Source organism: Plectropomus leopardus, chromosome 6 (genome assembly GCF_026936395.1).
Source record: "Plectropomus leopardus strain MGB_pleo_1.0 chromosome 6, ASM2693639v1, whole genome shotgun sequence".
Classification (NCBI taxonomy): domain Eukaryota; kingdom Metazoa; phylum Chordata; class Actinopteri; order Perciformes; family Serranidae; genus Plectropomus; species Plectropomus leopardus.
Genome location: NC_142181.1, coordinates 14,352,987 through 14,378,644, shown reverse-complemented (window position 1 = coordinate 14,378,644; position 25,658 = coordinate 14,352,987). Strand labels below are relative to the sequence as shown.

General features: G+C 37.4%; 3 protein-coding genes across 3 annotated transcripts in view; 1 reads left to right on the top strand and 2 right to left on the bottom strand.

Annotated features, from left to right (window-relative positions):
• porb (P450 (cytochrome) oxidoreductase b) overlaps positions 1 to 5,760 on the bottom strand; it is a 28,370-nt gene extending 22,610 nt beyond the window's left edge. Inside the window, exons 1-2 of the mRNA XM_042486298.2 lie at positions 5,616 to 5,760; positions 2,108 to 2,295 (exon numbers count right to left, since the gene is read on the bottom strand). Coding sequence (XP_042342232.2) covers positions 2,108 to 2,286 — 179 coding nt within the window. The 5' untranslated portion in view covers positions 2,287 to 2,295; positions 5,616 to 5,760. The remainder of the gene's footprint in view (positions 1 to 2,107; positions 2,296 to 5,615) is intronic.
• Positions 5,761 to 7,445: 1,685 nt separating this feature from the next.
• Positions 7,446 to 13,676, bottom strand: tmem120ab (transmembrane protein 120Ab). Its single transcript, XM_042486312.2, has 12 exons — positions 12,205 to 13,676; positions 11,810 to 11,928; positions 11,385 to 11,501; positions 11,209 to 11,268; positions 10,960 to 11,055; positions 10,753 to 10,842; positions 9,631 to 9,696; positions 9,406 to 9,467; positions 9,230 to 9,322; positions 8,362 to 8,426; positions 8,010 to 8,078; positions 7,446 to 7,771 (listed from the first exon to the last, which is right to left on the bottom strand). Exons 1-12 carry the CDS (start codon positions 12,271 to 12,273, stop codon positions 7,658 to 7,660), a joined length of 1,020 nt encoding a protein of 339 aa, XP_042342246.1. The 5' UTR covers positions 12,274 to 13,676; the 3' UTR covers positions 7,446 to 7,657.
• A 245-nt stretch (positions 13,677 to 13,921) lies between these two features.
• Positions 13,922 to 25,217, top strand: gdpd1 (glycerophosphodiester phosphodiesterase domain containing 1). The gene is made up of 11 exons (XM_042486313.2): positions 13,922 to 14,502; positions 15,492 to 15,641; positions 16,134 to 16,176; positions 16,515 to 16,650; positions 18,034 to 18,079; positions 18,470 to 18,591; positions 19,368 to 19,457; positions 19,755 to 19,888; positions 21,243 to 21,302; positions 21,586 to 21,637; positions 23,273 to 25,217. The coding sequence occupies exons 2-11, from the start codon at positions 15,506 to 15,508 to the stop codon at positions 23,405 to 23,407; spliced, it is 954 nt and encodes a 317-aa protein (XP_042342247.1). The 5' UTR covers positions 13,922 to 14,502; positions 15,492 to 15,505; the 3' UTR covers positions 23,408 to 25,217.
• The last annotated feature ends 441 nt before the right edge of the window (positions 25,218 to 25,658 follow it).

Sequence of the window (25,658 nt, the reverse complement as noted above, 5' to 3'; positions counted from 1 at the left end):
TGTTTTTAGTCGTTTTAATCACCTGGTCAGACAAAAAAAAAACATAGAAAGACAGATTGGCTGTCTGGACCTCACCTACATGATGTTAGAGAAAGTCAAATTACTGTGTTAGTCTGACTAAAACTGGACTTCTACATTACATAAAAAACGTGAGTCCGACTGAAATCAGACTAAATCCAATTTCTCAAAGTCAAACACACCAAGATGATGCAGCTGAAAGGCGCTTCCCTCCACTATGTAGACACTTCAGTCAGACTTTAAGACGTGCTCCAAGTAACCACATGGGTCTCCCTCATTGGCTGGGATGGGGACTGTTACTTATGAGGGGGAAGGGATGCTGCAAAACGGGTTCAGTTTTTTGTATAACAGCTTAAAATCTCCAAAGGTAAGGGCTTTCTTACGGCAAGGTAAAGAAGTAAAAATACTGTAAACAAAGCATATACTAAACTGACAGATTTTTTTTAGGTGGCTAAAAACTTATCAATGAAGGCAGAGTTTGCTCAGCACTGTTTGATTATATGTACATGATACGGCAGCTTTTACCCTGAAGTTATTGTAAATAAACAATTGTGATTGTGATGTGGTCCATATCATAGACTGTATAAATAATATGGGTATATAGCAACTAGCTGAAAGAGGGCATACCTCCACCTTTCAGCTAGTTGCTGTCAATAAATCAATAAATCCCTAAATAAATCGATTCTCCCCCTGTGCTTGTATACTGGGACAAGTACAGTAGACCAATTAAATGGCAACATACTGACTGTTTTTGGGCAGCTTCTTCTGTTTCAGCTCCTGTGAGTTTGTTGTAATCCCAGCAAGATAATGACGGAGAGGTACCGATAAAGAGTCTCCTGATTTATAGCAGGGAGTCTCTCCTACAGGTGCATTAGTGCCTATCACAGCTTTGGGGGAAATTTATGTTTGAGCTGCTCTTCCATCCAGCTTTTCAAATTACATAATTCTCTTTCCACCAAGTTGCAGTGTAATTTACTCACATGACTTTTCCTACCACAGCTACGCAGATGACACTCAACTGATCTTGTCTTTTCCCCAGTCTGAAACCCTGAGGACATAACAACCATCATGCTGGGAATGGTTCATCCTACAGCCAGGACATGGTTAAACCTCACAGCCCCGCCTGTTCACTACGCTCTGCTACTGCCAATCGGCTCACTACTCCCTCAATATGAAGGGGCCCCAGCTACCACTCTGAAAAGTCAAGACTGTTTGCTATGCTGACTCCACAATGGTGAACTCCCCTTTGACATCAGGACAACAGAAACTCTACACGTCCTCTGTCACAGACTGAGAACTCATCTGTTCAGACTGCACCTTGGCCCAAAAAATAAAATAAAATAAAATAAGTTGGATGTAGGTTTTGTTGCAAAGCCAAATACAACCTGACCTCTGTGTGGCATATAATGAATCAAAAAAGAAAACTTAATTGTTAGTTGCAATTATTCGCCTGACAATTCATGACAGATAACAGAGGCTTACAGACGGGGAGAGAGAGGAGGGAGACTGTGCAAAAGCACTGGACATGGGGAGCGAAAACAAAGGTCACTCCTAGTGGAACATTTACAAGCCGTAAGTTGTGCACTCTCACACACTTGCATCAGGGACCATATAGTGACACCTTGTTTCAGTCTAAGTTAATGATATTTTTTTTTGCTTGATATAATATGGCACAGGCAAATCGCTGTCAAAACTCAAACCTATTCACCATTCATCTCTGCTGAACTATAAGCCATGTCCAATGACGAAAATTGAAAAATATGCCTATTACCACACCGCCTACTCTCTTCAGTGATCTATGAAAATATTCCTTCCAATGCAGAGAAACATGTGCAACTCCAGATCAGCATACAGAAATTTGTACCTTTAAGACTTAATAACAAATACACAATTAGGCAACAGATTTCACTTTAAAGCAAATGAAAAAACATTCTTGGTCTGCAAACAAACCTATAACCCAGTGTACACACACACTCACACACACTCACAGGTGACTACTCATGTAAATATGTTGTCAGGTCTGATTTGTAATCTAGTAATACTCAAATATTTATAAAATTAAATAAGGTATACTGTTATGGACACTCACGGTGTGTCGAGCTTCTTAAATTCGGGGATGGGCTCAGGCTTCTTGCGGGACATGAACCAATAAATGACAAGGCCAATAATCAGGGAGAAGAGGAAAATGTCCAGGTTGCTGAAAAGAGGCTCCTCTTCGTCCACCATGGGCTCGGTGTGGGTGGTGGTCTCAGCGTCCATGTCTGCCATATTGACACTCTACGCAGGGACAGAATGAACAGGGCCGTTAAATTAGTCAACCATACAAAACTTGAATAATGCAATATGTTTGATTATTTGACAGAAGGTTAATCAAATTTTATCAGAGAGCCATATATTTTCTATTACTAAATACTGTATAATGCTATTATGTAATAAGTCCCTTCAGACTGTTGAATAGATTAAATAGTCAGCTTTTTGGCTGTCGGGAAGGCATGTTTTTTTTTTTTTTAAACTATTGCACAAACTGAAAGATTTATCAAAAAAACTACTCAGCAAATTTATTTGGAACGTAACCATCCTCTTATGAAGATTAAGCGAGCTGTGATTTAGCATTTGCATTTTAAAAATCTGTTTCAGTTCTACAGTTAAAATGCATCTGAAGAAAACTAGGGTCTCTGGCATAAAACTGGTTTAAACGATGCACAGAACAATATGATTAGTAACACATGTGAGTGGTATTCTACATGCCATACCATACAATGACAGCTTTTGTGCAAGCAGTATTGGACAATTGGCTCAACGCACTATAACACTGTAACCCTCTGCTTTTGACACGTGAAGAATTTCTTGTCGTGCATCAACGATGGCAGCTCTTTTCACACTGAGCACGAGAGGACTTCATGTTCTGAGCTCTCAGGTTTCAATTTGGTTCAAGGAGTGAAAACAATGAGATCCAATTTCGCTGATTCCTGTAGGCTGGCTAGTGCACAGCTAGAGAACAGTGTGACCAACGTAGCCATGTACACACTAATTCAACCAAAGCACAGGCTTACACACACTACAAGACTCCTGACTCAGTGACAGATAAGGAAAACCACTTCAACCATTGACTTACAGTCACCTGTGTGCCAGCCCCATAGGTACACAAGTCAGCATAACTTCAAGGCTTGTGATTAGATTATCGTGTGAAAACAAATTACAAGTAAAACCATATTTATGAGTTTAGAAACTCTGATAACAATATATTGGCTAATAATTTTTTGCCCAAAAAAATATTTTGATAAAGATCACTTTAATTTTGTTATAGAATTGTGACCAAGCTGAGTACAACAGAACATTTTATTTTTGTAAAATAAATGTGTCTGTGCTTTTTAACTGGCAAAATATGCAATAGCTACATTGTTTATAAATTACCTTGAACACACCTTTGGCACTTCTTTACTGAGATTTCTTTTTTTTTTTTTCTTCGTTGGCACAGATAAGATATATCCGCAATATTAAGGGTGGAGGAAAAAAAAAAGATTAAGTATAGTATTGAGATATTTTGTGTGGCAATATTGTACTGACACGTGGATGGGAGGTATCAATTTTTTAATCAAATAAATGATTTCTATTGCAAGTACAAATTAAACTTTTGGTAGTCTAGTAGAATAATAAAATCAATTGCTTTTTCAGTCCACTAGAAACATTTTGCTGCAACAAAAATGACTGAGGCGAGAAACTTTATCTTAAAACGTAATCTCATGAGATTGAATGGATGCTGTCCATTTTTTCCTTTAGGGAGATAATATACAGTTAAAAAAGGTGATAAATACCAATATATCGCAACATATAATCCCAATACTCAGTGGATTATAAAGGGTTAAAAATCACAATACTGTATTATGACTAAAGAGACAATAATCATATTGTACCATGGGGCCTCTGCTGATTCTCATCCCTAAACAATAATGAGCCAATAATAGGCCAATTAATTTGCAGAAAAATGTAAAGGAGATTTCAGAGTGCTATTAGGTGCTATAACAAAATTATAGTCTGTCTCAAAAGCAAAAACCCAAATTCAATTTCAGTACACCTAGCTTCTCTTTGATATTATCCTGTATGTTGTGTTGTTGTATCCATGTCGACTTCTTTGCCTAGTGATCCCCAGCAGGCTCAAATAGCAGCCTAAACAGGAAACAAAAGTACCTCCTGGCAAGTTAATAAGGTTTATATATGTACGTGTAGCAATTTTTTTTTATTATCAGAACTGAACTAGTTTAGTAATAAATTTATTTTTTATTTTAACCGATTGCATATTGTTATCCTGTTTATCCTTCTTTAAGGTTTGCCTCAGGATTGTTTGTTACCTCTTTCTTCAGGCTCAGCAACATTTGAGAATGAAGGTCCCCGTAATTTATTTCCTGATGCTTAATTGATGGTTTGAATGAATGAGTGAATTAAGTTGTCTGGTACAGTTAGTAACTGAATAACAGACAACCATAACTTAACAGCAATACAGGCATTTATCTATTTATTTATTTTGACAATAACCAACTTAAGAATGAACTCATTACACTCATTACTATTTTTGCTCTTGTTTTGTTATATAGACTATATTTTTAATTCTTTAATTCTATTTTTAACTCTGTTGTGCCTGTGCACTTTACTGTTTGCCCTGTCCTGTCTGATATCTGTCTACGCATGGGATAGTGAGAAACGTAATTTCGATTCCTTTGTATGTCAAGTACATGTGAAGAAATTGACAAATAAATCTGACTTTGACTTTGACTTAATTTCTGATTTTATTTTTTTCTTTTGTTGATTTGACACACAGTAAGCCCTTTCGATATGAGACATAATATAAAGGAAAAATGTAAAGCCGCATACCTGACAGACACACTAGATCTACTGTATGTGCGCCAACTACAGATTAACACATATTCAAAGTCATGTGATACACTGATTAATCGCCTTTAAAGCCAAGTGACAGGAGTTTCAGTATCTGATGCCACTGAAATGATCAATGAAATCAGACATGGATGAGGTTTACGAGAGGTCATCCAGTCCACTTATTCTGCTTTAAGCAAATACCGGCATTGTGTAACACTTGTCCAAGTGGCACCGGTTACCCACAGCGTGTATGAAAGTTACACGTGTAACGTGGAAACCAGTTTAATTATTAATACTGAACTGAGTTATGGCTGATGTTGAGAAAATAACGCTAGCGTCAAATAAAACAAGGAAAATTAGGAATGTAGCCAAAGGGAGAGGACTTTGGGCCCCGACTATTCCCTGGGCCGTGACAACACTGGCTGAAAACAAATACTGTAGAGACACACAGCTTAATTAGGAGACAAACAGTGTTGCCTAAAATGTACAAAACTTGTATTGCCAACTTTAATCACATGTTAAGGACGTGACTTGCTCCCAATACACGTTAGCCACAGTTTGCGTAATACCGATGTCAGCACTTCTCTTAACATGATGTTTCACTGAAAATTAAAAGCTGTATTTTAATGTTCTTGTTTCGGTGCAAACCTGTAATTCCTGCAGACTGCCACAGACAACAGCTTGACATGAAACCAGTAAAAATGTGAGTTTGGTGTTGATCTTACCTTCGCCTCCCCTCTTTGTGTCAGGCTCACACTGTGCTCAACGCGGAAGAAAACTCTACGACATGTAGGAACAAACCAACTGCATCGTTTTAGCGGGGGTGGATTCTTGCACTTTCAACGCCAAAAAAAATAATCTGTCCACATTTTAATTTATTTAAAAGCTACACACGTGTATTTTATTAAAGAGACGTTTCTATATGAATTATTTGTCCAAACTAAGCGCATTAATTTTGCCGTAATAAGTTTATCACGTGTCTTAACATGGACCGGTCCACAAAGGCATTACCTAATATCGCCGCGCGTATGTAACACGCTGTAATAAATAACTGTCGAGGTGCAGCAGGCAAAGGGTCATGGTTGTGTAATCCAACCAGCACGACACACCGTGCGTCTCCGACTCACCGAAAAGCACACTCATCAAAAGTGTCCTCTTCAACTTAAAACGTGTTTATCTTCACAGAGCCACGGACACATGTTACACAGCCCAACAAACTGTGAGGGTTTTCTGCCTGCATTCAAAGTTTTGAGCAAAAACTCAAAACCTTTAACCCCCAAAACCCCAAAATTTACGTGTGCTCAATGGATAAGAATTTTGGTACTTACTTACTTAAGTGCATTTTTTTTTGAGTCAGCGTTTTATTTTTTTCCAGAAGAAAAAACAGTATCTGAAGCAGCCTAAACCATGACAGAATTATATGTATGATGACAGATGTCAAAAGTATGTTAAAGAACAAATTATTCATAAAAAGAAAGACAATTAAAATAAATTTAAAAAAATAATAAAAATCTCCTGTGATTGCAACACCACGTTAGTTCACACGCACAGGATAGATACAATGCAAACAATGTGTGTATGAGGCCAACTTAAGTGCACTTTTAAAATACTTGAACTTAACTTGAGTGTTTTCATTTTCCAGACTGTACAAATTACAGACACTGGTCACAAAATATTGGTGATTGTAAAGTGGTTACATCTGCATTTTTTCTTTTTGCTCAAAATACTATAACATTCATTCTATTGCTTTGCATCTCCATGTTGGATTAATAAAGTATTTCATATCTATCTTATACTTAATATTTATTTTCAGATGAACTTTGTACTCCATTCCATTTATTTATCAGGTAGTAACTCTTACGATTGTGATTTCTAATACTAAACCAAATTATAAAATATGAAGCACTGTTACATATCAATACATCTATATGAAAGATTTAGTAATATACAGTAATAACTTACAGGGGCCATTCTGCATAACAAGTACTTTAACTTTTGATAATTCAAATACATTTTGTTGCTACTACTTCTATACTAAGATGTTTACATGTTATGGGGTATAGATATAGCCTTGATGCTGCAACTTTTACTTAAGTAAAATCTAAATACAGAAGTAACAGTAAATGGAGATACTCAAGTACTGTAAAAAATACTTTCAAATCGTACTTAAATGCAACATATGAGTTAATGTACTGTCTTACATTCTCCTGTTGGTTCTATCTTCATTAAAGTTGCATTATGTATAAAAATAATGGAGAAAATACTTGTCCAGTGCAATAAAATGTGATAGAATGAGATGTACTGTCTTAATCCTTGCAGAAACTCAGAGTTTGCACATCCAACTTTAACTCAGCCATAAAAAAGGAGAAGAAAAGCAATAAAGGGCTGCAATTAAACAAATTCAGACACATGTATGCACAGGCACAAAATATGTAGAGGTACAAAAAACAGCTTCACAGAGGCTAGTGTATCTGTAAAATGAAATACTTTTATTTATTATTAGTCGTTTCCTATTAAAGTAATCTGACTATCTATACAAAGATAAAAACAGATTGTGGAGCATAATTTAACCTTTAATGATGACAGATTTTACATGAAACGTTTTAATACATTTATGAAGCCATGCTGCATATGTTTTGCTATAACAGTTGTGTATTACTATTTGATAACATGGTAAATAATGTTAATGATGGCAAAAATGGTATGAGTTTTTTATTTGGAGAGGAGCATGTGAGTCAACATTGTGTAAAAAATTTTTTTATATGTATCACAGAGTCTTTGGTTTCTGATTCCTGCTCTTGACCTTGTGACGGACCACAGCAACAGTTGTGAAGAAATTCCCCATGAACAAAATGAGGAAGCAGAGACCACACATCAGGACCTGGCATCACGTGGAAACATAGAGAGCAACGTGTGAGTAAGCATAATAGTTTTACCTCGTCATTGTTTTCTGGAGAGGATCAGGTGGGGATGAAATTTCAGTCAAGTCTTTCACAAAAACACAGTTCAAGCCATGCGACAATAATGCAGAGTAGTTGATTTATTGAGCAAATCTGCGAGTGCTTTAAAGCAGGAACAGGCTGAAGTAATCAGACTTGGTTGACTGTGACAGCACTGACCTGCCATTCTTTACAGTCTGGGAGCTGAGCCATCCTGAAGAGTGCGAGGCCATTGAAGAGCTGCCAGAACTACAAGACCAAACACAACAACTTACGGATTTGTCTAATAAAAAGTGCTTGCAGGTGCGCAAACACTCACAAAAGCTTAAGCTGTTATTTAGATCGCCTAAACATCGCCTTGAGTCATGTCTAAATACTCAGCGTAATATCAAGTCTAAAATGACATCAGCGATTTTTAAAATCACTTGATCTGTGTCAACCAGTCAAAACCATGACAAGGCAGTATTTTTACACAGAGGATATATTCTCAAGTTCTGTTGCAACTCATGTCAGTGTCACAGACTGTACTCACATGGCCAAAAAACAGGAAGGGTAGCAGAAACGTCAGCCCTTTCCACATCCACGACTGAAATCCCTCTAACAGCAGAAAACAGAAAACAGATTAAACCACTTATTTTTGGCGTGTGTGGTGGGGGGGGGTTATTCTGGACTTTTGTAGCTAACAAAGATTCAGTGCATTACCTTTGATATTTTTATGTGAGAAAAATACGAAAAAAACGCTGTAACATCAAGTTGTGGCACAAAATCACTTAAGTCATGATTTTATGGCACCTGGTAGCCCAAAACCATGCTGGATTCCAAAGACAGTTTAGAAAATGTCCCATTTTAGCCTAGTTCTTTGTCCCATTTTACCTGAATGTATTAAGTACTTTCTCAACACCCTTTTCCATAAAAAGTGAAATGTATTGTGAAAATATTTTGATTAGATATCAAACAGTTAATAAAATGCAACATTCCAGTCATTTTTGTTGTTTCTTTAGCTGCAGCTCTCTGGGGCCAGAGGCTTCTTTTTAATCTTTGCTCTGCCCATACTAGTTACTTTAGACCAATTAAAATTATTATTATATGGAAAAACTATTCGTCCATCTGCATTCTAGGCAGTTTTGAGATGTTGAGCCTCAAAGTTTTGCATTTCAAATCAGAAAAATGATACAAACATTTTAGCTTTCTAGTTAAAAAGTCAGAAAATGCGTATAACTTAAAAACAAAACACCTCACATAATGTTTAAAACGTGTCACAGAATAATAATAAATAAATAACAACATTTTGACAAAAAGACCAGATAAAACCTGCCTCTAAAAAGTAAATATTCAACTATGATACGCCTGGCTGAGTGTGTCTGTATTCTGTGTCCTTGACGTGCCACAGTGTATCTTACCCACGGTCAGGTCCATGTTGTGTCTTTCTCCGAGGGCTCGCAGCCTGTACAGGCATCCACTCTGATAATAGCACTGCAGACACTGAACAAAACCTGTGAGTTCCAGATGAAAAAAACACAGATTAGGCTTTGGTTGGATTTAAAATTTAAATGTAATTAAAGTACTTTGACCTTACTTTGATACAAAGAGTAGGCAAGGAACTGATTCCTAAATGTCTTGTACAGGTTCCCATCTGGCCTTGAAATGGCATGACAGGGAAAACGTTTGTTATTACACATAAGAATAAAAAACACATGCAATTTAATGAATTTTCTCTGTCAGAAGGAAAAAAAAGGTAAATATTGTATGACAGTCATCACCTGTTAAATCTATAACATGTTTTTTGTCTTCCTCTACTCACCATGTCAGCATCACACCGGACAAAAAAGCTGAGATGTAGTGATGAAAAACCCACCAGCCTTTGATTCTATAACGCAGGACATTTTGTTTTATATTATATTATAGATATTTAGATTTTATTATTTAACACTTTGTTAAACTGATTAGCTTGAGCAATAATGACTAGTTGCCTTTAGTAATGTAAAAAGTGAAAGGTCAGAGAGAAACAGTGCATTATCAGTACCACCAAAACCACTGAGACCCAGTCATAACAGACCACACAGAGACAAGACCAAGACTTTGAGGGGTTGAGATGGGTCATGACTAAGACCAGAGCGGTGAAAGTCCCACACTGCATGACACACTTGTGATAAAATCTGGAACATGCATACCATACGCACTCCTCAAACTGACAGATCCACATTCCCATAAAAACACTCAACAGAAAACAAATCAAAAATCCTCCTTATTCACCTCTGTTCTTGCCATATTGTATATATGTGTGTATGTATGAGATTAAAAAAAAGGTAGTTGTACACACATCACGTAGATGCAAGGCTATCGCAAAAAAAAATTGAATGAGGGAAACGGTAGCGCCCGCACACTTACTCCATGCCACACAAGTTTATTGAAGATGTTTCAATCCTGCTTGGATCTTCATCAAGTCAAAAAAAAGAAAAAAAGAAAACCTAACGAAGATCGAAATATTGTCTTCAATAAATTTGTGTGGCATGAAGTAAGGGTGCAGGCGTTGCCCTTTTCCTCATGTATGTATAAGTTTACTTTGAGAAGTGTCTTAATAATAATCAAAAGGCATCCCAAGGTAAATTTTGTACATGGGAAATTTCCTTTGTTTTCTATGAGCAGAAAAGGCCAAACAAACTCTAACTTAACTCTTTATAATACAACACTTTTTGTACAGTCAGTTTCAGCTTTTCATTTTGTGGTCTCGAAATAAAATCCTGATTCGACTTTGTCTTAGACTGACAAGGCCGAGTAATAAAGCAGTCAAGCCTGAGACATGACCGAGACCTTCAAAAAGTGATCTTAAGACCAATCAAGTATCACAACTATGGAGAGAGAAACCACTGTGTTTTTTATTCGTTCATTGTAGTGCGATGGTTGGAAGAGAGGTAGCGCTGACCTGGAGCCGTTGGTGATGAGGATGCTTTCCCTGATAGTTAATGTGCAATAGTACCACAACAGCAGGAAATTAAGGATCGCATCAAAAAATCTAAAGTTAGGGAAATAAGACAAATGCTGGATTTAGACATACAGGAAATGCAATATTCATGTAATGAACTCATTGTAACTGACAAGGACGCAGAATGTGCAATATGCTGATGCTTACCTGTAGCTCACAAAGAAATAGCATATGAAGGAGAACAGCAGCAGGAGGACTGTGAGGTACAGTTTGAACTTCTCATATTCATCTTTGTAGGCAAATCTGAAGAGATGTAACAAATTCAGGCCTCAAGATACAATATAAGGCTTTTCATAATGAATGAAATTAGACAAAGATTCTAAGAAATAATGAATCATTTCAGTATTCATTTAAAGTGCAAGCTTCTGAATTTTGGCGCTGATGGTCGTTGCTTACTTCGACTGCTTGCTAAAAAGAGTGACATTCACATTTCCAAGAACCAGACTGAGGTACAACCTGCAACACGATACAATTTTCTTATTTAACTTTATATAAAGGTAATAAATGTATTTAATCAGTTGGATGTATTTCAGTGCAAATGAGATCAACTTGTATTTTTAAATTGCCATTACCCATTTTTTTTTGGGAGGAAAGCTTCCATTTCAAAGAAAGAATTCAGTCGAGTCTTCATCTTCTCATTTACTTCATCCAAGGTCTTAGCGTCTTCCTCTGATGAACCTTTGCTGCATCTTATGAATGATAAGTGCATAAGACAAGTCTGTATCATTGACACAACATGACATGTTTGTATGTGTGCTTGGTGAAGTGAGAGGGGTCCTCTTTGTCCATATCTGTGATGTTTCTTTCACCACGTGGATCTGTGTCCACAGTGCCTGACCTAGCAGATTTGGGGCTCAGCTTCACTTTATGGGAGCTGCTATGTTGTCCATCATTATTATACAACCATTGGTGCATTTACAATATGTGTATGTATGACAGGATGTACTGTATCTATCTGTGAAAGTCTGTGCCCATGCAAATATGTGCATGAACTAACTTTTTCACGAGGTGGGACACCTCCCTCAGTCTCTTGCGCTGCCTGGAAATGGAGGAAGAGCAGTTGTCTTGTAGTTTGGAAACTTCATCCAGTTTCTGTATGTACATTCTGTGTGTCTCCTGGATGACAAGAACATGAGGTAACGTCAACAAGCAAAGAAAATGTAGATTACAAGGAGCATTTGATTTCTAAAAAAGTTTTTTTTTGGTATATAGTTGATTAGGAGCACAAGACATGAAAGATGACATATGGCATTTGACATGAAGCAAAGTAGGACTGACATGTCAGTAAAACACTTAATCATATGATTTGAGTAAACAGTATGTTAAGCATAGTTTATACAACTGCTCTATGAATCATCTGATACTGTTAGCTGATTTTGGTTCATCTCTTACCTGAAGTTGTTGGTACTCCTCTTCCAGACATTTCCACTCCTCCAGAACAACTTTTACACCTTGAGCCATTTTGTTAACACTTTATTTTTCGCACACTATTGCCTGTAAACCTAGATGCAGTTAAAATAAACTCTGTAAGGCATTTAATTGTTTAAACACTAAGTAATGACTTGCAAATAATGCTGTGTTGAAGTCTGTCTCTTCTGGGTGTGTACCACGTCTTCATGGATGGTTTATTGCATGAAGTGAACTTTGACTGGTGCAAATGTGCAAGATTTTGACTAGGACATTGCTCTTTGGAAATTATCTGGTTATCACATTGTTCACTTATCACCCAGAGCAAAAGGTTATTGTTGACTATATCATATGGGCTAAAAAGGAAAGACTTGAGGTCCATATATTTGCCCGTGCCATGGTTCACGCAGCCCCCTGTTGGCTAGACTATGATTTTGTGCATATTTACGTTATCATTCCACTTTCATTAAAATTTTAATAATAAAATAAAATAAAAACACAAAAATTACATTTTCTGTACTCCTATTAAATGGCTTAAAGGAAAACTACAGGTCAAAGCTGATTTAAGTAACACTTGTGACGGTGTAGGCTAATAATGTGATGCATTTATGTTTTGCAACATATAGTCAAAGAGAGCCTAAATCACAAAGGACGTAGTGATGCTAAAAAAGGGAGATAAAAATAACATTAAAAAAATGAATAAGTAAAGTCTTTGCTAGCAAACTATTTAAAAAAACAGCAACAACAAAAAAAACAAGCCAGAACTCGACCAATGTATAAAATGATATTGCCCAGTTGTACATGGTTAGTGCAAGTCTGGTACTCCAGGCTACTTTTTTTTTTTCAAATGGCTTAGTACAAGATGCCTAATTTAAGTGGTAGCCTATAAACTGGACGTTGCACAAGTACAGGTAGGTACAAGACCACGACATAAACTCCTCATAAAATGACAGGATACAGAGACGGGAGAGACATCCACTGTGACACTGAGTCTTCTATTATTATTTGGCTCTTCTTTCTGTGTCTGTTTAATCATTTTACTTGGAAAAAAAACTTTGAGTAGACCTATTTCTTCTATAACATTCAAAGCTTGCTAAAAGTTGAAAACAAGGTAATGCACCTGTGGCCCCAGGCCCCCAAATCACTACATCTGCCCCCTCATATCCAAAAGGAAATAAATCTGATAAAGACAACACTGACCAAAATTACCAACAACAAATAAAAAAATCTATGGACACCAGTGGTGGGTGCAAACAGTAGCCTTACATTGATTACACAAATTAAAAAGACCGACCCCACACAGGTTATAGCATAAACAGCAGAATAAAATAATCACCAAAACAGACATCACAGCTGTTTAAACTTTACACTGCACAACAGCAACAAAAGCACATCACAGCAAAGAGGAGCAAAAGGAGGGACTGTACACAATGTTGCCTGTATTTGTTTGTTGGTTTCCATTAACCCTTAAATTGCGCAAAATGAAATTCCGAATACAAAATACGCCTAATGGAAACGTTCAACTAAAAAAAAAAAAAAAAAAAAAGCTCGCATGAGGTGGTAGTTTAGGCGATTCGAAAAAGGCATATTTCGCAAAACTGCACCGGAAACACATTTTTCGCCTGCACAGCTCATATGATGTGTAACACTGGGTGGCGATAATGCGACTTTATGGATGCCAACCGCCATAACGCCAAAGAAGAAGAAGAAAAAGTAAACAAAGTCACATGACATAATAAAAAAACAGGCTCGGTATGTGTGGATGGAGGAAGAGACCGAGATTTTCTTAACTCTGATACGAGACACAGAAATTACTGCGATATTATCTCGGCTATATTGAGCGGCTGCAACAGTAATAGACCTACTACTGATATCGCGAGAGGAAAGTCGCGTAACATCACGAGAAAAGTCGCATATCACTCAATAGAAACGTCGTCAGCTGTATCCAAGCAAAGTCCTCCACTTGCACCGCAGCAAAAAAAACCCCAAAAAACCCCAATAAATTTTAGTAAAGGAGGGACGGTACACAGTGGTGCCTGTAGTGGTCAAGTGCTCTCGGCACGAGGTTTTTGGGCAAACTTCAGCAGCCTTCGCGTAGAGCACGCGATTGCGCATGCGCGTATTTGACAGCGGCCGGCGTATTGTCAGACAGCTGTGAGCGCACAGGAGCGTTCAGAGGACCCACGTCTTCATCAGTTTATCTTCATTAAAAGAGCCTGCTGTACAGATACCTGGACACGAGCTAACTCATACCACACATACGCATACGATTTGATGAAAAAGGTAAGATCCTATCCCGTGATTTCGGCTCCAGCTCAGCTAACGTTAGCATAATTTAGCTAGTATGCTACCGTCAGTAAGATGATTATTTAAGCAATATTTACACGAGAGGACGTGCTCAAACGGCGTTTGGTCCGCAAGCACAGCTGAAGTGCTCAAACGGCGTTTGAGCGCACCCCCTCGTGTAATATTGCGATTATACAGTTATTACCAACTAAATAAAAATCAAAATATATACATGTTTCGACGTAATTTGCTCTAAAAATACAAAGATTTTAGCGACTATTAGCGACTCTGACTAATTCCTGGAAAATAATCAATCACATTGTGTAATATTAGTTAACATTTGTTCTAACTCTGTGTAGTTGTGGAGAAATAATGTCCTTAATGTCATCTTGTTGATGTCTCATCATGTAGCATCATCATATGTCCAACGCTGAACACTTCAGCTCATTCTGTCCCACTAGCAATGATTGAGAGACTAAGTAGACAGATAAAATACATTTAAAATTTAGATTTTTTTGCAGCTGAAATTGAATGTCTGTTTCTTTCTGTTCCCTTCAATGGCAGGCTTTTTTTTGTTGGGTAAATCACAGCCCCAGTTTGTGGCAGTCTAATATCAGAGATGAATAAACTAGTCCTGTATCTCATACAGATCTCATAGGGCTAGTTGACACTAATAATTGATTGTAATTTTTGCAAAGACTTAATTATGTGCATTTACATCAATTTAAATGTTATGCTTTGTGTGTTTGGCTGTTGGTCAGGCTGGTAAGTAAGCAGGTTTAAGACCCCGCTTTGGCCACATTTCTTTTATTTAGTGATTAAATGGAAAATACCTGTTATTGGCAGCTTTGCTCTCATTGGTCCTTTTTTTTTCATCGACTCAGTTCAATATTTCTCTGTCTAGACAAAGACAGACAGCAAGTGGGTTTGTTGCAATACTGCCTCCCTGGAGATATTGACTTGGAGTGGGTTGTGTTATTTTCCAGCCAACTGATAAGAGATGTGTGCAGCTGTGTATGTCCTGTCAACGGTAACGGGCTACGTGCTCACCTCTGCCCTGCTGCTGAAATGCCCAAATCTTTTGTACCGGAGGAAGCGGGAGACCTTTCTCAGCAGGCACATTTCCCATCGTGGAGGTGAGTCTGCAACACAAACACTTCATCATTTTGAGGTTGTTGTTTGTTTTTTAACTTAAAAAATCCCCTTAGAGTAAAAGGGTACGTGACAAATTATCCCTAGTTCTTCACCGAATGTGTAACATATTTTTCAATAATTAGTGTTTTTAATATTCAGGAAGTTATTTTGTATATGAAGATGATGAGAATAATTTCCCTCTTGAGGCTCATGTTCACGCCATGGCCCATTCAACTTTCAATGAAAACAATTTTATAATGTCTCTCTTGTCTGAATGCAATATCATCATAATCATATTGGGACATAGTTGTGATAATTCATAAGTGAGAAGAATATATACATTTTTCCCAAATAGATATTTTCTTACTTTCACTCAAGTTAAGAATAGTCCTATTGTTTAGTGTTTGGCTACTTTATCCACTAATTTACATGTTTTTGCAGTGTATTGGTTAATGTGCTTCAATCAGACAGGATTTACTTTTTTTCCATCTCAGGAGCAGGTGAAAACTTGGAAAACACCATGGCAGCTTTCAAGCAGTAAGTAGAAACCTTAATCACAATGACAAAGCTCATTGATTTTTGTGCGTGTGTGTGAAACATGACTGGTGCTTGTACTTGTGATTGTGAGCAGTTTGTGTCATCTGATTTTGGTTGTGACCACTGTCGGTTTTGCGTGCCTGTCTTTGCCTGTTTATCTACTCTCGAGCACACAAGCTGCTGTGATGTCCAAGCTTTAGATGATACTCTGCTGTGGTTGTTTATGATTGTTGAATAGTGGAAGTGAACTGCTTTATATTTTGTTAAATTTATTGTGAAAAAAGGAGTCTCCCAGGTATTGGTGGTGAATATGATACGTGTACTGTGTTTTTATGCAGCGCTGTGGATCTTGGCACAGACATGCTGGAGTTGGACTGCCACCTGACAAAAGATGAAGAGGTTGTGGTGTCACATGATGCCTGCTTGCAAAGGGCCTCGGGCATCAACGCCCGCATCTGTGACATGCCGTACGCTGTGAGTTACTGCTTTGCAATATCAAATAATAAAAAATTACACCTTTGATATTTTATGGTCTCCCATCCAGCACCATACATTGTTTAGCTGTCCCTTTTACTTTTTCAAGGCAACCTACAAAAAGCAAAGTATCAATGACAATTGTAATTTGATAATTGTAATTATAGGAAAAAAAGAGGAAATGTTAGTAGCGTTCTTGTAGCATTATGGGGCTGGTCTTCTTTAGTGGATTGTATTTTGTGGCACGTCCCAATATGCTGCAATGTGTCAACAAGGGCAAGGACAAAGGCCAGCTAGTAAACATGGATGTAAACAATGCAGGATTTAAAGCTCCAGTGTGTAGGATGTAGGGAATACAATATTCCTGATTATGTTTTATTACTGTATAATCACCTAAAACTAAGAATCATATTTTCGCTACCTCCAAATGAGCCCTTCACATCAACATACTAAGCAGATCCCTTTTCCACAGAGTCCACCATGCTGTTTCTACGTTTGCTCAGAACAGACAAATCAAACACTGACTCTTAATAGAGCCGTCTGCGTTTTGCTTTGGCCACCATAGCTCTCCTACACACTCGGCATGTGGGAGAAGTTTTATTTGGTTGCAATCTGCAACCTCAGTGCTAGATGCCACTAAATCCTACACACTAGACCTTTAAAGTGTGTGAAAATTACCTTTGCAAATGTCTTATGCAGATGGAAAAGCACTATATGTCTGTTAGACCTCGAGGAGAAACACTGAGTGTAAACACAACTTTAGTTTGTTGACATAAAAACTCCATAGGCCCCTTTTTAAACATGTAAAAAGGCAACAGAGGTCGACAGATATTTGCATTAAAAACTCAAACAACAGGAACCATGCCTTATGGTACTTCTACACTTTAAATGCAGTTGATTGGTTGGGTTACATGTTGTGTCTGTGTATAGATTTATGTAAATGAGTAACCCGCATTGATGGATCATGTGCCTTGATCAGCTGAGGTCCACACCACCTGACATCACATGATAAAGTTTGGCCTGATTAAAGACATCAGATCCAGTTTACATAGTTGGTGATGCTGTGGATTTATTGTTGCTCACTTAGGAACTGTGCTCTGTTCTTTTCTTAAAAAATTGCAACCAAGATTTATTTTTTCTAAAGAAGCCTTAAATAATTTGACACTAAAATGACAGGCAACTGACGATTAGGTTCAGTTTACAGCCCTTAGGCCTTGTAGTACAGAGAAGCATTTAATCTGACCTGTCCTTGCTCTCCGGTCTCTTATTTAACAGTTATTATTAATGTGCACCCTCAGTTACAATCATCACGTCTCCTCTGGACTTGACCTAACCGCACACACACTGTCTATAGACTATTTTTCTTGTCTGATTTGTTTGCAGGAGCTCCCTCCATACCTCTGCAAGCTCGGTGTAACTTTTCAGCGGGGTGAGTATCATGTACCTATGACTGGTTTAATTACCGCAAAGCTAACACCAACCCACCTACAGATGCATATAAGCAGCCTCAGTGGTCTGTGCTCCTCAATGTTTTCAGTGATATATGTTTATGTGCAGGAACAAATGCATAAGTATTGTGTTTATTTAAATTTTGCCAATGTATTAGTTCAATTCATCAATTAATTTGAAAACAGGATTTAAAATGACAAATTTCTTCTGTGTGTAGTGAGTTGACCTTTGACACATAATATATTTTTTACTTTATGAGCTGCTGGTCACAGTTCAAATGATGAATATTCTTGGGCCAGCATGCCCCCACCAGCCACACTGAGTCTAATCTGAGGCTGTCTGTGTTTTCTACATGTCCTTGCCTGTGCAGAGTGTTTCTGTGAGGGAGGAGAGGACAAACGCATCCCTCTCCTCAGGGACGTTTTTGATGCGTTTCCCAATACCCCTGTCAACATTGACATCAAGGTCAACAACGACACACTCATCAAGAAGGTGTGTGTGTTTGTGTGTGTATGTGTGTGTCAGTGTGTGTGTGTGTGTGTGTACTTCAACCTTGTTATAAAATAAATCTTTTTCTATGTAACCTTTTTCTCCCTTTTTGTTTGCCAATTTTCCATGCTGTGTTAATTGAAATGCAGCTGCTTTGACAGATTTTAGCAGTATTTTGATGATTGATTTGTATATCAATTACTCATCCCGTGTTACATCAAATTTGTGAGAAAAAAAACAGAAAATTCTTAATGGTTTGCTTTTCGTCTGTGTTTAAGAGAGTTTATGGGTAATTGTTTTAAATAGTTAGGTTTTAGCATAGATTTTGATTATACTGTACGAGTTGTGCAAGAGTAAACAGATGTTTTGCTGTAGGTTTTTTTTTGTTGTTAAAGGCAGTTAGATATGACTATAATTTATAAAAACATCTCTCAGTTTTTGTATTCCTTGCTCATTGTGGAGGTATACCAGAAAGTTTTCTTCCTGACTTCAGTGTAACACGGGGTGAGTAATTGATATACAAACAATAATTTCGGTGAGTATTTTTTTAAAGTAGAAGTGTTAAGTTAGTGGTTACCACATCGTATACCAAAATGCATAAACAAACTGGCTAACACTGGCTATTAAAACTAACTCTTAAGACTATGTGCTTTATCTCAGTTTCAAAAATTGATGGCAATAAACAATATATGGTGACAACATAAGGTTTCTGATTCCTGTTTCACACTGTGTACTATGACTTTCATTATTTCTGTAATAGGACTTTTTAATCCTTGCAGGTCTCTGAGCTGGTTGTTGAGTACAACAGAGAGCATCTGACGGTCTGGGGCAACGCCAGCAACCAGATTGTAAAGAAGTGTTACAGAGAGGTACATTGATTATTACTATTTTTTACATCACATTATTACATTTAATGTTCAGTTTACCTTCAGTCCAGTCAATTCAGGGAGTCAGTCTTCCTTAAAAAAACATTTGCTACCAGCAATAGCATTGTTTTGGGATAAGGTGCCACGTAAAGCAGGGAATGTGTATTTTATAATACAAGTACTAAATCTGTCACATACCGTAGGTCTTTCCACTGCTGAGCAAATTTCAGACATCTCTTATCACCAGTAGTGACTGAACTGAAGGAAATTGACCCTGAATCCTGGTTGTGTGTTTGGCAGAATCCTCGTATCCCCGTGTTGTTCAGCTTTCCCAGAGTATTACAGCTATTAGGCCTCTTCTACACCGGCCTTCTGCCCTTTGTTCCCCTCAAGGAGCAGTTTCTGGAGATCCCCATGCCCTCGATTATCACCAAGTAGGTATACACAAGTGCTGTCAACAGCTGTGTTTCAGATGTGAAAAAAAATGTGTGTATATATACTACAACTAGCTAGTTTAATATCTTACCTAAAAGGTTACATTAAAAAAATGCTCAGTAAATATGTGGAGAAAACTGTTTTCTTAATGCTACAATTTAATCTCTATTTATAAATTAAACTCAAATGGCAATACATTCTTTGTCAGTGTGAACTTTTTTTTTAAATTTAGCTTAAGGATTCATTATGGACAGCTGTTTTACTAAAAAAAGAAAAAAAAATAGCACAACGTTTATTTACTGGGAAATTCTGACCTTTCTGACCTTTCAGCCACATTTTGTGGCCTTCATCAGCACACTGACTCATAATCACATCAGAAACCAGGGACAACCCGTGAACCGAAATAGGGGAAATACCACACGACTTTGAAGTTTCATACCTGACTGTATTAGCCAGCTCTCTCTGCTGATGAAGGCCAAGAAATGTGGCTGAGAGCTCCACAAACTTACCAGTTAGTGGGTGATTTGCTTTTACGTGTTTGCGTTAAATAGCTTGTTATTTCTTCCTGAGGTAAGAGCTTTGGTTTGATTAGACTTTTGAAGTTACAAACATGTTTGACTTTCTTTTCTTTAATTAAATGTACTTTAAATTTGTTATTAAGGTTCTTTATAATTGCAGAAGGTAATCTGACTTCCTGGGCTCAGGTGTCAACTACACTTTTTTCATTCTTGGCAGTGTGTCCTTTCTGTCTCTGTTATCTGGGCCCTAATGCTGTTTGAAAGATGATCTCACTCACTAATAAGGTCATTAAAAGAAACCTTCACACACTTTGAGAGTGTGAGTCAGTGGCTCATAAGGATCAAGGTCATAGAGCAGATTATACATGCCGGACATTCATTAAGGATTAAGTGATTTCCTTAATTACACTTCAGTTAAGGGCACTACACTATTTATGTTGCACTACATATAAATCCCCCTCTCAAACACTGAGTTTTACTGTGCATCATCAATCTGTTGTTTAATTTGCTCAACAAATTATTATGTTGTAAAGAGTTGTTGTTTGTAACTTGGTGTGTATAGCCTGCTCTATACGTCTCCTTTAGTTAAGTAGTTCCTTAATTTCCTAGACTGTATTTGTAAATGGGGTGTGCTTTATTTGAGTGTATTTTACTGTATCTAATCATTTTGCATCCCCAAAAACCTGTAATGCAAAAGTGAAAGAACATCGAGCGATTATAAAAATTTTCTACCTCCTTTTGCATTTGAGAATATTTTTTGTCAAGTCTGACGGGGGCCACTATATTGATATAACTCTGACAGCTTTTGTTGTACATTTCTGTGTGACTTTTGCAGACTACAGGACCCGGACAGATTAACTAGGAGTCAGCGAGTCATGACCTGGCTGGCAGACACGTAAGTCACTAATTTGTCTGAATATTTGAAATCCCCATGACCTCTTTATTTTAATGGCTGTTGGAGATGTAACTCAGAACTTTATATCCGTAAACCTATATAACGCTTTTCATTGTCTATTTGTTTATGTTTGTAACTACTTTTATGTATTTCTTTCTCACTGTTTTGCATTTTTTAGAAGTGCTAATGCTTTGTTAAATATGTACATTAGGAAGAATTCTGATGCCTCATTATAAGCGTATGCACACATACATTACAGTGGGACCGTATTTTTCTCTTGCAGTTTGCTGATGAGGAAAGCTTTGTTTGAGCATCTAACTGCCAGGGGAATACAGGTAAAGTTACTGTTACTTAGCTTCTGTAGTACACCTCAAAAATAGTGAAAAACTCTACATATGGATGAATGAATACATAGTGGATGCACATTGTGTATGAATGATATTAAGAAATGGCCACACCACGGCACGCTTTGATAATTTCATGTCACAATTATCCTGGCCAAAATAATTGACATTTATGATATTATTTTGATAATAAAATGTGCCCAAACTCTTAAAACTGCTCTAAAAAATATTGAAACCACTTAACGTTACATTTGGTTAAAGGGACAATTTGCAGGATTGTCGGTTACTGATTGTAAATGCGTTTGCCAGCATTTTGCCAAACTATATTTGCCGGGGGGTTTCAGCGCTCTGTCCCTTAGTTGCCTTCTGCTTACCGTCTGGCACCTGGTCGCTACCTTTTTATTAGGTCCTGACCTCACATGAGCACTTTGGGGTACATGCCCAAAAGCATCCCAAGCACAAAAAGTGAGAAAATACAGGCATAGAGTCTGCAGAAAAATACAGCGGAGCACACTTCCAGTGGGTTATGATTGAGAGAGATTACTTCTGTACTTCTGAGTTTATACATCGTTTAAGTATATCTTGAAGAAACGAGTATTTTTATTATATCACAGATGTGACAGAGATAGGGCTGATTGATTTAAAAACAATTAAACATCTAAAAAAGCCAGATTTTCAGCTATTTGAAATGGCATATCCTTTGATTGAGATATGGCAATGCTTGATTTAGATATTTGATGTTTCATGAGGTTGATGCGTATGAATCCTGTTTTTGCAGAGTCTCTTTTATTGTTAGTTATGCATACATATACATGGGAAAATAGGATCCACGTTTAAAAATGCCAACGTTATCCTTCAAGGTTACTTTCGGTGCCTCTGATACTGCCAAAAAAAGGTATCAGCGAGTACACAAATCTATGCACAGAACTGACACCATGTCATTATGTCATTTATAAATAAACTTAAAAGAAGATTCACACTCAGAATAAACAACAGTTTTTTTTGTAAATTAATTCTTCTTCACTGCTCTAAAACAGTAACAGGAAGTTGTGCAGCAACTGGCAACTATTGTTTAAAACTGATGAAAAATAATTAATTTCCAGTAAGTAGTGTAACGTTAGCTGTTAGCAAAATGTCAGCAACTTGGTCATTTCTATGGAATTCATTTTCTGTATTTGTTCGCTTTACAAAGGGTTTAACCTGAGCCAAGTATAGTAATACTTTCATATCGATACTGGGTTAGTAGTATACAGCTGTCAATGTTTTTTTAATGCATCGGTATTGTATCGGTATTTTGTACTGGTCAATATGCAAGTCCGGGTACTGGTATTGGGAAAGAAAAAAAATGGTACTGCAGTGTCTCTAGATACTTTCCATATATTCTACTTACTTCTGAAAATGGCTGAAAAAAATTTCCACAGTATAAAATGAGCCAGTCTGCATGCTGAAAGCTGTTTGTTGCATTGCACTTGTAGTTCAGAGCAGTTACTGGGAAAATACCCACAGTTCCTACAGGTTCAAAAATAGGCTGGAGTGGCGGCTAACTCTGCTGTCAGAGTACAGAGCCATTCTTTGCCCTTGTGTGATGTGATGTGTGTTTTAACGGAGTCCTGCATCTGGTTTCAGGTGTACATTTGGGTGCTGAACGACGAGGAGGACTTCCAAAGGGCATTTGACTTGGGAGCCACGGGAGTTATGACAGATTTTCCCACCAGGCTTAAAGACTTCATGGACAGGAATGGCATTTGTAAGCCCCGGTGACCTGCCAAAATCTACCTCACCCCCCCCCCTCATACACAACACCAGTGATTATCCTTCAACTTGACTGACCTATCAAACCAGTGCCCCCCTAAGTGTACCCACTTTTACAGCATGCATTCCAGCGGGCCGCCTCTCAACAACAACCAGTTGTTGTACTGGTACACAAACCTGTGTATTTTCAATCACTTAAAATACTTTAACAAGACACATACTGTATCTGCTATTAGCTCCTTTAAGTTGTGTTGTTTACAGGTCCTTTGTTCCATCACTAAATACCCCCCCCCCCACACACACAAACACAGACACACACACACACACACACACACACATACACATACACACACACACACACACACACACACATACACATACACATACACACACACACACACACACACATTCAAGTGTGAGATTTCTATCAGTATCACAGCTATTTAAAACCAAACAATCTTTTCCAGTTTGTCCATAAAATGTGAGAAAACAACCACTGAAAATAGCTTATCAGCTCTGAATTTCAAAATAGATTAACAGTATTTGACTTAAAATTATTATTGTAAGTTTTACAGATGTAAAGACATTTTTGCTTTTTAATTCTTTCAAGTACTGATAGTTTGCAGTACTACTGCAATACAAGTACAGCACCAGCAGATGCGGTTTGATGTTACTTCACCAGCAACTTAACAATGTTTCAAGAGTCCGATTTTGTTTTTTCTTTTTGCAGCGCGACAGTCACTTATCATGTGCAATTACACACTGATCCAAGCAGTTGTGAGATATTTTTATACACGCCAGATGCAGCCGAACATTTCCTTTTTATCACGAATAACAGGGTGCAGACAAGTCCGCGGCTACATTGATTTTAAAATGAGCAGAGCAAGTGCTGAGTTTAGCCATGTTACTGCTAAGTCTTTACATTTCAAAAGCACATTCAGATGAGCTGTGGACTTTTCCGTTTTTATTTGTTGCATAGCCATGCTGTATCTTCACGTGTATCTGCTTACTTTCAAGATTTTCCTCTAAATCAAATGAAATGACTGAGGCTGACTCTGTTTGTTGACTAATGAATCTAGGAAAGAATTTTGCACAAAGAGAAAGTTGTTTTAGAGATGAGTCGTACCTTTTTCACCTGTGTTAATGTGATCGTAAACAGAAACGTAAACTTTGTCAACGTACGAGACTTACAGCGTATTGAACATACAGTGGAATTACTGATATGTTTTGATTTATTGCTTTGATTGCAGTCACTTGGAATCGAAATGTATTAAAGACGGCAGCTCTTTAGCAGTTTGTCGTTGTGGATGTCACAGTTTGACAGTGTAAAGATCATTACCACCAAACTTGTGACCTCACAGCGAGGGTCGGTAATGAATGTAGTATTGGCTGAATGTACTGTTAATTATTTTTACAGCCAGATTAGTGTTAAGTTTCTGTAGTTTGTTGCTGGGTGTTTTGTATAAGTGCTGTCAGAGTGATTTTCGTGAATGAAATCGACACACGTGTTTGTCTAATTACTGATATTTTGTTTTGACAACACCTGTACATCCAAAGTTATTCTTTAACATATGTGATTTACCAATCATATTACAGAACTTACATTAATGAATATACTCTGTTTTGATTGTGTAAACTTGTTTTGCATGCCTAATTTAATATTTAAGTGTTTGAATATGTTGTGACTGACAGAACCAGTTTGTGGGACCTGGCTGCTTCTAAAATGCCTTATCCCCCATGGAGTATGCCATTTGTTTTAATGAGAGAAGTGAATTTTTATCAATATCAATAAACACAACAAACATCGCAATATAAGTAATGTGCGCATTACAGCTTTATAGTGTTTTTTTGACCACTTTGCATGCCAAACGTGTCTATTTGTATGAATTAATATTTGGTAACTACCTGCAGCCTGACAGGAGGTGGCGCTGTATACTACATACATTTAACAAGTTTTTCCTGTAGCGGAAATTTTGATGATGTTGCACATATTGGGTTACACAAAAAACATCCGTGCAAATATTTTTTCTGCACACATTTTGTTATTTTTTACAATGATCAGTGAGGGCTCTACTCTGCTCTCCCCCTGCTCTATTTTCTTTCATAAAACTGCGCTCACATGCAGCTGGAACTGTACTTTCATGGAGGATTCAGTGAAATGAATCCGGTGAGATTATTGGTCATTTGCAGCCACCGTCGACCAATAAGCTCAGTGTTGCTATGCCTTATCAGTTAACCGATTGGCTGATATAGCTGTCAT